We start from the raw sequence: 15,106 nt of genomic DNA, 5'->3' as shown, positions 1-15,106 counted from the left end.
CCTCAGCCTCCCAAAGCGTGGGATTACAGGCCGAGCCACCGAGCCCGGCTTACATTCTGTTTCTTAAATGTGTCTTAGTTACATGGGTATAAACAGTTGTTAAAAACAATCAAACCAAACACTTAAAATCTGTGCATATCACTATACATGAACTTTACCTCAAACACACACACACACACACACACACACACACACACACACACACACCCTCTACTATGGCTCTGTATCTTCTCTCACTACATTTTTCAAAGTGTGAGAATTGTGAACGAATCAAAAAATAGGGCCTGGGCTTACTTATCAGGCAAGAAAACAACAAAAAAAAAATAAAAACAAAAGCAGAAATAGCTGTAGTAAATAAATAACAATCCCAAACAAATATCTGGTGCATATTATGTGCCAGGCACTTTGGAAACACATGATGTGCATTAATTTATGTGTTGCTCACAACAACCCTATGAGGTGAAACTATTAGCCACATTTTACAAATGAAGAAACTGAGACACAGTTTTAGTAACTTGACTGCATACTAGTCAGTGACAGATAAGGCTCAAACCCAGGAAATCTGTCTCTAAAGTCAACATTCTTCCCTACTATACCCCACTGTTTAGCATCAATAATAAAAAGCAATTTGTATCTTGGTTGACTGTCTTAAGCCTGGTTAAAATGAAATAAAGACAGATGTTTAAAATGGAATATAGTAACAGCTACCATTTTTGAATAGCTACTATGTGCCATTATCCTTATTTCAATAGCTATTATCCTTATTTCAATAACTCTATATAGGTATTTTTCAGAAGAGAAAACTAAGGTTCAAAGAGGTTAAGTGACTTGCCTGAGGTCACAAAACTAGCAAGTGTTGAAATTAAGATTTGAGTCTTGGTAACTATAAACCCCAAGGGCTTTTCATGATGACCTTATATTTCTCTCACATTTTAGGATATTTTAAATTTTATTTATTTATTTATGAGTCAGAGTCTCACTCTGTTGCCTGGGCTGGAGTGCAGTGGCACAATCACTGCTCATCACAGCCTCAACCTCCTGGGTTCAGTCTCCCAAGTAGCTGAGACTACATATAGGCACATGCCATTATGCCCCGCTATTTTTTATTTCTTTTTTTCTTTTTTTACAGAGTCGAGGTCTTACTATGTTGCCCTAGCTAGTCTTGAGTTGCTGGGCTCAAGCAATTCGCCTGCCTTGGTCTCCCAAAGTGCTAGGATTATAGACATGGGCCACTGTGCTCGGCCTTATTTTTATTTTTTCAGATAGGTTCTCACTCTATCACCCAGGCTGGAGTGCAGTGACATGATCCTGGCTCATGGCAGCCTCGACCTTCTGGACTCAAGTGATCCTCTCACCTCAGTCTCCCCAGTAGCTAGGACGAAAGGCATCCACTAGCATACTTGGCTGATTTATTTCATTTTTTGTAGAGACAAGGTCTTACTATGTTGCCCAGGATGGTCTCAAACTCCTGGGCTCAAGCATTCTCCTTTCTTCCCTCCCAAAGTGCTGGGATGACATGCATGAGCCACCGCACCTGGCCGTGTTAGGATACTTTTAAATGACTGCCTCTTTTTCTCTTTTTTGTAAGGACTACACTCAAACCACATAGGCTTCTGGGGGTAGTATGGGCCTAATTTTTAAAACAATTTATTTGAGCCATCACTACAAGTTTTTGAGATGTCTGTGCTATAAAATTCAAAAACTTCAAAATGTTTTCCAGTGAAGAAGTCAGTCTCCCTCCCACTCTTGATCAAAGTCCTACATCTTGGCTGGGTACAGTGGCTCAAGCCTATAATCCCAGGACTTTGGGAGGCCGAGGCGAAAGGACTGCCTGAGCCTGTGAGTTTGAGACCAGCCCAGACAACATAGCAAGACCTCTTCTCTATAATAAATCAAAACATTAGCTGGGTGTGGTAGCACATGCCTATAGTTCCAGCTACTTAGAAGGCTGAAGCAGAAGGATCGTCTGAGCCCAGCAGGTCGAGGCTGTGGTGGCCAGCCGCGTGCCACTGCACTCCAGCCTGGGTGACAAGAGTGAGACTCCAACTCAAAAAAAAAAAAAAAAAGTCCTATAGTCTTGAGGAACATCAAATGTTTCTCTGACCTCAGCCTCCTGTGTAGCTGTGACTATAGGCAGGAACCATTGAGCCTGGCTCTATTTTTCTTTTACTAAAGTAGTTTTGGACATCCTTAGACCAGTAATCTCTTCCAAAAAGAACTGCCCCAGAAAAACCTGGCATTATTTGCAGCAAATGACTAGAAACCCTGTGAAGAAAGAAGGTTATTTATTGTGCTTACTGTAGTCATTGGTTCTGAAGCATCAAACTGTGTCGTACCTGGGCAGCTTCATAAGTGATGGTCTTGGTCTCAGTATGGACAATAGGGACATCTTTGGTTGGGATTTCACTTTTCACAGCATTGGCAGTATCTGAGATGGTGACAGTTTGAGTCTTCACCAGGGGAGGCTGTGAAGCAGTAAAGAAACAGAGTTACTAGAGTCTTTTTGAAAGCTGTGGAGAGCAATCTTCTGACACTGATCTGATCAAAGTGTTAGCTTTAATCAAAGAAAGGGCTAGCTCAATCTCCAAAGGGGTTTACTCTGTCCAAGACTTGGACACTATTTCAGAGAGTAACCCTGACAGGGTGTCAAATCAGGAGGGATATTAAAAAGCAGCATTACTGTAATCACTTTCATAAGCTTAATGTAAAGCTATAAGATCAGACAGTTATGATTGGTGATATAAAACACTTCAGACTGACCTTCAGAATTTGAATATAAAATGATTTGCAATCTCTTTGATTTGTCCTTGTGACTGTACCATTATAATTAAGAAAATCAGCCACATTTCCTCCACTAAGTACAAACGGTACACGAAACAGCAGTGGCACTGGAATGCATTACCCTGGAATTCATTAACTTCTTTCAAATCAATGTCAGACATTCACTTTGGAGTTACTGTGAAGAAACAGTATTTGGAAAACTGGAAAGGAAATGATCAGTTCCTCCACCACCTGGTGATTAATCTCAGAATTTCAGAAGAATGAACATTAGTGGATTATCAAGGGTTTTCTTGTCCATTTGCTCACCTTCCCCAGGACTATAAATCATTCTAAAACTACAAATTGATTGTGATAAGGTTAAGCGGCCATCCACCTTAGCATAGGAAATTAGTGCCTATGATCCTGGAAGCCCGTGAGTGGCGTCAGTGGGAGTGGTGGGCTGCACGATGTGGCTGCAGGACACAAATTATTTGGGGCCTGAAATCTCATAAAAAGATCAGCTGCCCCTTTAATTAAGAGTATCTGAATTTCACCTCCTTTCATAGCCCATGCTTGAGCAAGAAAAAGATGAACACAATAACACCAGCTTCATCAAGACAAATAGCTGGCCTTTACTCCCAGGAGTTTTGTTAAGTCATCAGGGTAGAAAGCATTTCTAGACATGGAGTTAATTCCTCTGATTGTCTTTGTAGCAATCAAAGGCTTTAGTTTTACTCTGAGATTGTGAAAAAAGCAAAGAGGCCACTACCCTCACCACACCACAACCACCTCTTCCACAGGACAGATTCTGGCCCTCTTCCAAAGAGAGTCATTAGGCCTGCATCATCCAATCAGTTACTACCTGGAAACTTCGAACGAGGGTGGGGAACTGGTTACCCACATGAAAGTCAAGAAATGATCCATTTTGTTTTCCAAGTGGCTCTCCTGGTGTAACAAATTCTTCACTACTCTCTGCCTTTTTTTCACCAAGGTGCAGCTGACAGGAAGCTGGTGTAACTGAGAATTTTATGGCACTGGCCTGTTCCTCCACTAGCATGCATTCCCCAATTGGGCCTCTTGGCATCTCCTGAACATCAAGATAGCCAGCTGTCCCCTGTGCCTTCTCTTCTGTCTCCTTGCTGCTTATGGAAAGGGAGCCAAAGTCAAAGCTTTGTGGAGACTCCGATGGGGTGGTCATCTGGCTCTTACTAGGAACTACTGAATGCTTGGGCCCCTCCCATTCAGAGTCAGGGTTAGTAGATGGCCCCTTTGTCACGACAGCCACCTCCTCTGTGCGAATGCCATTTATTCTCTACAAATGAATGAACACATACAAAAGCAAGAAGATTAGGAATAAGTGGGGGAATACCATGAGCTCAGAATCAACAATAAATTTTAAGAAACCTCAAACATATTAACACTAACATAAACCAAGAATCTTAGTTGCTAAGGTGGTCAAAAGGAAGAACTGCTGTTCGCTACTCTTATCAGCAGCTTAAGCAGTTCCAACGTCATATTGTTCCTTTTCAATAACATTGCTAATCTGAGAAATAATTTCAATATGTCCCATGTAGTACCCAGAACTTCCTATTTCTATGGTCTTCCTTGTATAAAATATTCTCATACTTACAGGAGTTACTTTGCTACTCCTAGATACCTAGCTTATTACCATGCACAGGACACAATACAATTTATGAGTCAATCAAAACATATTCTTGAGGAACCTAATCAGGTTGAACAATGTTTCCTATCTCTCACACTAGCATCTCATTGAGAAGCTAAAATCTAGACTAGTTGCCAGGGAGATGGAAGTTGAGTTCATCCAGCATAGACTTACTCTAATCATTGTCATGGCATCAAACATGATATAAAAAAATAATGAAATGTTTCTTTGTAAACAGAATAAAAACGATCCAGCAGCTGAGATATATTTCTTCACCGATGATGACACAAAACCTCCAATCTCCAAGAGAAATAAATCCCACAAACACAAAGAATTCCCTTCTAGGTATGGTCTTCCTTCCTTCCTCACACCACAGGAAAAACAGCTCTAAAACAAGTACAGTCAGCACTCTATATCTATGGGTTCTGCATCCATGGATTCAACCAACCATGGACTGAAACTATTTGGAAAAAAACTCCATCTATGATGAACACATAGACTTTTTTCTTGCTATTATTTCCTAAACAATATAGTATAACAACATTTACATAGCATTTAGATTATATGAGGTATTGTAAGTAATCTAGAGATTATTTATTCAGGAGGATATGCACATATTATATGCAAATACTACACCATTTTATATTCAAGACTTGAGCATTCATGGGTTTTGTTATTCAGGGGGAGGTCCTGGAATCAATCCCCCATGGGTATCAAGGGATGACTGTACATTGAAGAGAATGTGGATGAGAAGATACCGTCACAGTAGACAAACCTATTCCTAAAGTTAAAAGAAAGCTGCTCTGGGTGGAAGAAGAGGAGAACAAATTCACGCTAGCACAACATGAATATAAGTCATTTGAGAAATGAATAACCTAAGAGAAGTCAAATATCATGGAAAGTTAGCACGTGCTCACAAGAAAGCTGTAAATAAGCCACTTAGGCCTGAAATCTTGGTAAGATCATCTGACCATATTACATACCAAATAGAAACTCAATAACAGAAAAAGACCCTTTTAAGGTAATCTTAGAGAGTAAATGACACAGCTTGGACAAGCTCATAATATTTTAGTACTTAAATCATGTTATATGTATTCTATTCCTGCTCCTTAACCTAGCTAACTAGCTTTTATAGTGATGAATATTAACCAGAGCTCTATAAAGGCAAACAAAGATGCACTGTCCTCAGGAATTTCAGGCCAGCTTCACTCCCAAGGCATCTTGAAACATGCCACTCAACGTCTCAAACTGGCACCAATTTTGAATTCATATTATGCAAATGATCTATCATTGGTTGATTACAAATATGACTCAGGACATAAAAGATGGAATTGAGAGACTGACAACAAGGATTTCTCTGCCTGCAAATGTATCCAAGATACAAAAAGTATCCTTGCCAAGAGCATGAATTTCTTCATATTTAAAATGAAAATAATACTTGGTTTGACTCATAGGGTTCTGAGTTCAAATATAATGACATACTGTATATAAAAACATTTTATAAATTCTGCAGTATCATACTAATTCATTTAATTCAACCAACCAATTAGCAAAATACCTATAATATGCTAGGGCCTAGGAGACACTAGAATGTATTTGTTGTTATATTATTAACATGCTGTACTACCTTTTAGAAAACTTATCTCACTGCTTCTTTTGGTCAGACAAGTTGCAGTCCAGTTGTCCAAAAACAGATCAGCTGGTAATAAACAGACAGGTTTTCTAAAATTGATACACACTAGCCCTAGCACTGTGAATTGCACATCCAAATCCATTCACATGGAGAGGAGAGGAACTTCAAGTCTTCTCCAAATTATTCTGTCACAACTGAGAAGGTTGACTAATAATCAGGAAAATACTTAAGATAATCAAGTAAGAGCCAATTTTGTACTAGTCTACTCAAATGGTGATAGTCTGTCTGTCTAGTACCACCTGACCAAAGTTGCCTACTGCTGAGTAAAATTAGATCAATCTACTTTTGTCAAAGCATGTATAGAAAAGATTAATGGTAAAAGTTGTAGCCACAGTGATTTCAACTCAACAAATATTTACTGAGCACTTAATATGTATAGTTATTAGAAATAAAAGGAAAACTGTTAATTGTTGAATTGGGCTGCTGTTTATAACACTCTCACATATGGTTAAATTAACCTCTCCATTTAGTTGGCTCTGTTGTCCAGATCTCTTGGACAACACAGACAACTCTTTGTTGAGCATCTTCCCAGGTATATGGAATGCAACATGCCCCAAACTAAACTGATCTCTGCTGCTGCCTGGGCCTCCCATCCCAATTCTCTCCATTATCTCTTACATTGTTAGATGGCAGCATCGTCCATCCAGTCTTCCATGCCAGATTCTGAAAGTCATCTTGAACAACTTCCTTATACTCATCTACCATCCCCCCAGAGATTATATCAAGTCATCTTTATTCTACTTTAATATTTCCTGGAGAAGAGAAAAAAATATTTCCCTTATCTATTTGCCTTAGTATTTCTCTAATTTATTCTCACATTTACTACCTTTGTTCAAGTTCTTATGATGTCTTACTCAGATTACCACTAATGCCCCTAACAGTTTTTCTTCTTTCCTTTCCTCCTTCCTTCCTTCTCATCTGAAGCCTTCCTTGAATGTATCCTCTTTTCTGCTGCCAAAATGTTTATTTCTAAAACAAAACATTGAAAATTAAATTTTCTAGTTTAAAACTCTTCAGTGGTTCTTCATTGCCTATTTAAAGTCCAGACCCTTCAGTAAGGCAGAAAATATCTTCAAATCTGATTCTACCTCTCTCTTCAGCTTTGTTCTGCTATACCTCCACATACAAGTATATCCGTCTCTCCATTAATTCATGACTATTTGTAGTTCTTAGAACAGAGGATGCTTTCTTTTGCCTCAATGCCTTTGTAAATATTATTCCTTCTGCTTGGAAGTCAATGCTCAGCTCAAGTGTCAGTTCTTCTAGGAGTTTTCCCCTGGCTGCCTAAAGTGTTTTTAGATACGATTTCTCTTCTGTTCCCATCGAACCCTGTCATTTCTAGTATATTCATCTGCCTTTTCCATTAGACTATGAGCTCCTCGGGGGCTGGGACTTACAATGTCTTACTTAGTAGCTCTGTATCTTTCTTGTACAGTTGTTGGTATGTTATAGATGTTCTGTAAGAAACTTGAAGGTATATTAAATGAATCCAGGTGACCTAAGAACTGTTTTGTCTTGTGCTATTTAATAACTGAAATGTTTAAAAATACATGTTTAGATAGAACATAAACAGTGGCTCACTTGACCAGACCCATTGTCTAGTCCAGCATTTTATCTCTCCATCAGTAAAATAAAGAGGAAAACTAATATTTTTGCATGGATACCCATGTGCCACATACTGTGCTAATCACTTTAGCATGTTTTCTTTTTTCTTTTTTTTTTTTTTTTTTTTGAGTTGGAGTCTCACTCGGTTGCCCAGACTGGAGTGCAGTGGCGGTTCCCGGCCACCGCAGCCTTATCTGCTGGGCTCTGGCGATCCTTCTGCCTCAGCCTTCCGAGTAGCCGGAATTACAGGCATGCGCTACCACGCCCGGCTGATTTTTTGATTTATTGTAGAGATGAGGTCTCGCTGACCCAGGCGGGTCTCGAACCCACGGGCTCAGGCAATCCACTCACCTCAGCCTCCCAGAGGTGTGGGATTACAGGCTGAGCCACCGAGCCCGGCTTAGCATGTTTTCTTACTTCTTTATAATCTCACTATGAAGTAGCCATTACTTCTATTTTGTAGATGAACAAATGGAGAGGTTAAGCAACTTAGAGCTAGTAAGTGAAGGACCTAGGGTTTAGACTCAGGTCTAGCTCTGGTGCTAAAGCCTATCTTCTTCCTGTGGCACCAGAAAGCATTTCAAGTAGAACCAAAGGACATGCTCTATTTTTTCTTTTTTTTGACATGGAGTCTCACTCTGTCGCCCAGACTGGAGTGCAGTGGCACACTCCTGGCCACTGCAGCCTCGACCTGCTGGGCTCCGGCAATCCTTCCGCCTCAGCCTTCCAAGTAACCGGAACTACGGGTGCATGCTACCACACCAGGCTAATTTTTTTTTTTTTTTTTGAGTTGGAGTCTCACTGTCGCCCAGACTGGAGTGCAGTGGCCGCTCCCAGCCACCGCAGCTTCGACTTACTGGGCTCTGGTGATCCTTCCGCCTCAGCCTTCCAAGTAGCCCAAACTACAGGCGCGACTACCACGCCCAGCTAATTTTTTTGATTTATTGTAGAGATGAGGTCTTGCCTGCCCAGGCGGGTCTCGAACCCGCGGGCTCAGGCAATCCACTCACCTCAGCCTCCCAAAGGCGTGGGATTACAGGCTGAGCCACTGAGCCCGGCTTAATTTTTTATTTATTGTAGAGATGAGGTCTCGCCAAGTTGCTCAGGCGGGTCTCAAACCCACAGGCTCAGGCAATCCACTCGGCTCAACCTCCCAAAGCGCTGGGATTACTGGCTGAGCCACCGAGCCCAGCCCTCTATTTTTAAAATTGTATGTATTCATTTATTTATATTTTAGAGATGGGGACTTGTTAAGTTGCCCAGGCTGAGCTTCAGCCTCACAAGTAGCTGAGACTACTGTATATCACTGCACCCAGATTTAGGACATGTCCTATTATACTTAAAAGACTACATACCAGCTGGGCATGGTGGCTCACACCTGTAATCCTAGCACTTTAGGAGGCAGAGGTTAGAGGATTGCCTGAGTCCAGGTGTTCAAGACCAGCCTGAGCAACCTGATGAGACCTCATCTCTATAATAAATAAAAAAATTGGCTGGGTGTGGTGGTGCACACCTGTGATTCCAGCTTCTTAGAAGGTTGAAGCAGAAGGATCGCCTGAGTTCAGCAGGTTGAGGCTGCAGTGGCAGTGAGTATGCCACTGCACTCTAGCCTGGGTGACAGAGAGAGACTCCTACTAAAAAAAAAAAAAAAAAAAAAAAAAAAAAGTACATACCAAACCCAATTCTAATTTTGAGAAGTACAAAGATTACCCAGTACTCTTAAGTCTGTTCTTAGTGGCTGACACTATATTTTTAAATATAAGGAGAAGGCTGAAAAGCCAGAAGACGATATAAAGCCTCCATGACACAAGACACCCAGAATTTGGCTTATAATATCAGTAAAAATTTTAACTGACAGTGTTGTTGCCTTTGGCTGTGACCACCAGCCAGGGCCATCGGATTATATAAGACTGTACAACTGTATATACCATAGTTGCCTGGAAATCTTTAAAAAAGATCTTACCAGGGATATAAATTGATACATGGTTGTGTCTGAACCATCCAAAGTGACAAAAAGGCAAAATTGAGACTTAATGAAATTCCAAAATGCTAATCAAGATGTTCCTTACCTGAACTGATGGGGGATTTATAAGAAAAATGCTACAATAGAAAGATCAGGCTGCCTATATAAGGTATGCAATGATATCTAGTTGGTTTCAAGGATACGAAAAGAGCCGGGCTGGGTGCTTCAGCCTGTAATCCCAGCGCTTTGGGAGGCTGAGTGAGTAGATTGCCTGCGCCTGCAGGTTTGAGACCCACCTGGGCAACTTGGTGAGACCTCATCTCTACAATAAATCAAAAATTAGCTGGGCATGGTAGCACGCGCCTGTAGTTCCAGCTACTTGGAAGGCTGAGACGGAAGGACTGCTGGAGCCCAGCAGGTCGAGGCTGCAGTGGCCAGGAGTGGCCACTGCACTCCAGTCTGGGTGACAGAGTGAGACTCCAACTCAAAAAAAAAAAAAAAAAGATATGAAAAGGAAAGGAAAAATATTAGACAAAACTTTAACTGAACAGAAATATTATTTGAATATTCAGAATTTCATTTAAAAAGTCAATGGCTCCTACTAAGCATAATTCAGTGTTTTCTTTGTTTTGGGGAAGAAAACAAGATAATTTTTTCCCAAAGACTTTTTCTTGAAAGCTATTTATTCAAAAGGATGATGTCTCAGGATCATCAAACCTCATGTATATATTCACATATGCCTTTATCAGTTATAAATTACCCCTTCCTAGAGTTACAGATTCCAGATAGCATTAAAATCAGGATATTGGTGTTTTTCAGGTATTTTGCTGCCACTCCATTATATGCAATCCAGTCTTTTTCTTTTCAGGTTATTTTTGAGGTAAAGATTTATTTGAAGGCACAATCAAAAGAACCACATTTATAAGATTATCTTATCCTGTAATAGATCACTATGAAAATATATCCTGAAAATCTTTCTAAAATTTTGCTGTATAAGCAAGAGTTATTATAAGTTTTTGGCTGGAGAACCTATGTAGTAATTTTACCCCCACACACAACAGTTAGTCACTTGTTCCCTACTTGGTGAAGACCAATTTTACCTTTGAGTGGCAACAGAAAAATAATTCCTTTCTCTGTTAAGAGGAAGAGAGAAAACCTGCTATTGTCTCATTTTATCTTCCGATGTATATTAAAATCCTGGTAGACAGATAAAAACCAAATAAATAAAAAGCAGCAGCATCACTGTCAAGCCTGCCATGTGATTTTAGGGCAGCACTTTCATTTTGGGACCAGGATTAGAAGCTGAAATGAGAGAAGAGGACAAAAATGCTAACTTCAAAGTCTAAATACTCCCCTTGAAAATGGGTTGCTCATAATAAAAAATATTGATTAAAAAAAAAAGAAAGAAAGAAAACGGGTTGTTAGCTGGGCTTGGTGGCTCAGTCTGTAATCCCAGCGCTTTGGGAGGCTGAGGTGAGTGGATTGCCTGAGCCTGCGGGTTTGAGATCTGCCTGGGCAACTTGGCGAGCCCTTATCTCTACAATAAATCAAAAATTAGCTGGGCATGGTAGCACGCGCCTGTAGTTCCAACTACTTGGAAAGCTGAGGCGGAAGGATTGCCGGAGCCCAGCAGGTCGAGGCTGCGGTGGCCAGGAGCAGCCACTGCACTCCAATCTGGGTGACAGAGTGAGACTCCAACTCAAAAAAAAAAATGGGTTGTTGTATTTTTTATCTGCTTAAAAATTATATTTTTCTATATGTGTAATTGAACACATGAAAAAGACAGTATGGTATACTAAAATATTAATAAGCATGGGATTGGCAAATGATTTTTTCTTTGTAGTTTTTCTCTATTTTCTAACCTTTCTAAAATGACTATGTATAACTTTCATAATGAAAAAGTTATTATTGTTATTTTTCTTGAGCTGGAATCTCACACTGTCGCCCAGACTGGAGTGCAGTGGCATGCTCCTGGTCACTGCAGTCTCGATCTGCTGGGCTCCAGCGATCTTTCCACCTCAGTCTTCCAACTAGCCAGAACTACAGGTGTGCACTCCCAAGCCCGGTTAATTTTTGATTTCTTGTAGAGACGAGGTCTCACCAAGTTGCCCGGGTGGGTCTCGAACCAGCAAACTCAGGCAATCCACTTGCCTTGGTCTCCCAAAATGCTGGGATCACAGGTTGAGCCATCGAGGCTGGCCGAAAGTTATTATTTTTCTATGCAAGCCCTTGTGTCTAGTTTTAGTAGTGAAATGATGTTTAAAACCTAAAGAGTCTGGTTAACAATTTATGAAGCGAGTGCTGATAAATCCTTAATGCTCTCTCTACCCTTAAAAATAGCTAAAAATAGAGTTTTCTTCCTCAAATCATTTTTTCTTTTGCTTCTTACTAATAAACTCTTGTTTGAAAACTTTTTTAAAAAGTTAAAAATAGGCCGGGCTTGGTGGCTCAGTCTGTAATCCCAGGACTTTGGGAGGCCAAGGCGTGGACTGCCTGAGCCTGCGGGTTTGAAACCCGCCCGGGCAACTTGGCAATACCTCGTCTCTATAAAAAATCAAAAATTAGCCGGGTGTGGTAGCACGCGCCTGTAGTTCCAGCTACTTGGAGGGTGAGGAGGATGGATCGCTGGAGCCCAGCAGGTTGAGGCTGCAGGGGCCGAGAGCGTACCACTGCACTCCAGTCTGGATGACAGAATGAAACTCCAACTCAAAAAAAAAAAGTCAAAAATAAACTTTAATAGGTTTCTAAAAGAAAAAAGTAGTTGAAAGAATTTTAAGAAATGTCAGTAACTGGCAAATAGTATAAAAATTCTTTTATAAGAAGGATATAGCCGGGCTCGGTGGCTCAGCCTGTAATCCCGCGCCTTTGGGAGGCTGAGGTGAGTGGATTGCCTGAGCCCGCGGGTTCGAGACCCGCCTGGGCAGCGAGACCTCATCTCTACAATAAATCAAAAAATCAGCCGGGCGTGGTGGCGCATGCCTGTAATTCCGGCTACTCGGAAGGCTGAGGCGGAAGGATCGCCAGAGCCCAGCAGGCCGAGGCTGCGGTGGCCGGGAGCGGCCACTGCATTCCAGTCTGGGCGACAGAGTAAGATTCTGACTCAAAAAAAAAAAAAAAAAAAGAAGGATATAATATTAAACCTCGGTAATTTAGTGAGTTGGTTTTGAAAGACAATGATGATGGACTTATATCTGGTGGAAAAGAAATAACTCAAATTTACATTGTAGCTTTGTTATATTTTGATTAATGTATTCTGATTTAGAGGTGGCAGGGATAGTCTCAGGAATGTGATTTAAAATATGATTGCATCTTTGATTTAATTCTTTAGTAAAATCCCTTCTTAGATATCTGCCTCTGAAACAGTGAAAATACTCAAAGGAAACTATCACTCTCTTGCCAAAGTCATGATAGCAATTGGGAATATAAAATACTAAAGATTAAGGTATCCCAAAACTTGATCTAAACAATAACTTTATTTTATTTTATTTTTTTAATCAATATTTTTTATTATGATGTTGTGGGGTACAATTAAGGGTTAGGTATACAATTACGTTTCATTCAGGCACCCTATTGATAAGCAGTATTTCCCCGTCCCCAGACAGATATTTGCTACTGTTAATTCCATCTCCCTCCCGCCTCAAACAATAACTTTAGATTAGTGATATATACTATAGATAACAATATCATGTTTCATATCCAGAATGATTTCTATTTATTTATATATTTATTTATTTATTTTTATTTTTATTATTTTTTGAGTTGGAGTCTCACTCTGTCGCCCAGACTGGAGTGCAGTGGCTGCTCCCGGCCACTGCAGCCTCGACCTCCTGGGCTCCCGTGATCCTTCCGCCTCAGCCTTCCAAGTAGCAGGAACTACAGGTGTACACTACCACGCCCGGCTAATTTTTTAAAAATTTATTGTAGAGATGAGGTCTCACCTAATTGCCCAGGCAGGTCTCGAACCCACGGGCTCAGGCAATCTACTCACTTCAGCCTCCCAAGGCACGGAATTACAGGCTGAGCCACAGAGTCCAGCAATTTCTATTTATTAACATTACTTTTTTGGCCAGGCACAGTAGCTCATGTCTGTAATCCCAGCACTTTGGGAAGCCAAGGTGGGCAGATTGCCTGAGCCCAAAAGTTAGAGACCACCCGAGGCAGCACAATGAGACATCATCTCTATAAAAAATTCAAAAAATTAGCCAGACTTGGTGGCACACGCCTGTAGTCCCAGTTACTAGGGAGGCTGAGGTAGAAGGATCACCTGAGTCTAGGAGGTTAAGGCTGAGGTAAGCTGAGATAGTGCCACTGCACTCTAGACTGGATGACAGAGACCCCGACTTAAAAAAAAAATGTGTTTTAGCCAGGCATGACTGCTCAAGCCTGTAATCCCAGCACTTTGGGAGGCTGAAGCCAGAGGATTGCCTGAGTCCATGGATTTGAGACCAGCCTGGGCAACATGGTGAGACCTCATCTCTACAATAAATTAAAAAAAAACACAAAAAAACAAAAATTAGCCAGGCATGGTAGCACACACTTGTAGTTCCGGCTACTTGGAAGGCTGAGGTGGAAGGATCACCAGAGCCCAGCAGGTCGACACTCGGGTGGCCATGAGCATGCCACTGTACTCCAGCCTGGCTGACTGAGTGAGACTCCAACTAAAAAAAAAAGTGTTTTAAATTACTTTTTGCAAACAAACATGAATCATAAAGATACCTGGTCCTTATATTGGGTACCTGAAGTGGGCCAAGACTATGGATTTAACTAAAATAGGTCTTCCTATCAACTTTTATTAGCAAGATCTCAACCAGGCCCTCATTGTATTTTAGAGAACATCATCAGTCAGAACTACGAAGAAAGAAACTGTGGGCTGGGCGTGGTGGTTCATACCTGTAATCCCAGCACTTTGAGAAATAGAGGTGAGAGGACTGCCTGAGCCCATGGGTTTGAGATCAGCCTGGGCAACATGGTGAGACCTGTCTCTACAATAAGTGAAAATATTAGCTAGGCGTGATGGCGCAGGCCTGTAGTTCCAGCTACTTGGAAAGCTGAAGTAGAAAGATCACCTGAACCCAGAAGATCAAGGCTGCAGCAGACATGAGTGTACTGCCACTGCACTCCAGTCTGGGTGACAGAGTGAGACAGAAGATAAGAAGTAGAATAGGTATATAGGTATACCATGAGGACATTAAGTAAATATTTCTGAGCCAAGATCCTCTGGAAGAACACTGGATAGATCTTTTTTGTTTTTGTTTTTTTTGAGTTGGAGTCTTACTCCATCGCCCAGGCTGGAGTGCAGTGGCACACTCACAGCCAACCCAGCATCCACCTGCTGGACTCTGGCGATCCTTCTGCCTCAGCCTTCCAAGTAGCCAGAACTACAGGCATGCACTACCACGCCCGGCTAATTTTATTTATTGTA

At 41.1% G+C, this 15,106-nt stretch overlaps 1 protein-coding gene across 1 annotated transcript in view; it reads right to left on the bottom strand.

The window, feature by feature from the left end:
• Positions 1-15,106, bottom strand: part of EPB41 (erythrocyte membrane protein band 4.1) — a 212,634-nt gene that overhangs the window by 10,302 nt on the left and 187,226 nt on the right. Inside the window, exons 16-17 of the mRNA XM_021715574.1 lie at positions 3,623-4,072; positions 2,337-2,465 (exon numbers count right to left, since the gene is read on the bottom strand). Of these exons, the coding sequence (XP_021571249.1) occupies positions 2,337-2,465; positions 3,623-4,072 (579 nt within the window). The remainder of the gene's footprint in view (positions 1-2,336; positions 2,466-3,622; positions 4,073-15,106) is intronic.

Source organism: Carlito syrichta, unplaced genomic scaffold, assembly GCF_000164805.1.
Source record: "Carlito syrichta isolate Samal-C Ts95f unplaced genomic scaffold, Tarsius_syrichta-2.0.1 Scaffold307198, whole genome shotgun sequence".
Taxonomy (NCBI): Eukaryota; Metazoa; Chordata; class Mammalia; order Primates; family Tarsiidae; genus Carlito; species Carlito syrichta.
Note: the sequence above shows the minus strand (reverse complement) of the source record. Positions and strands in the feature narration are given on the sequence as shown.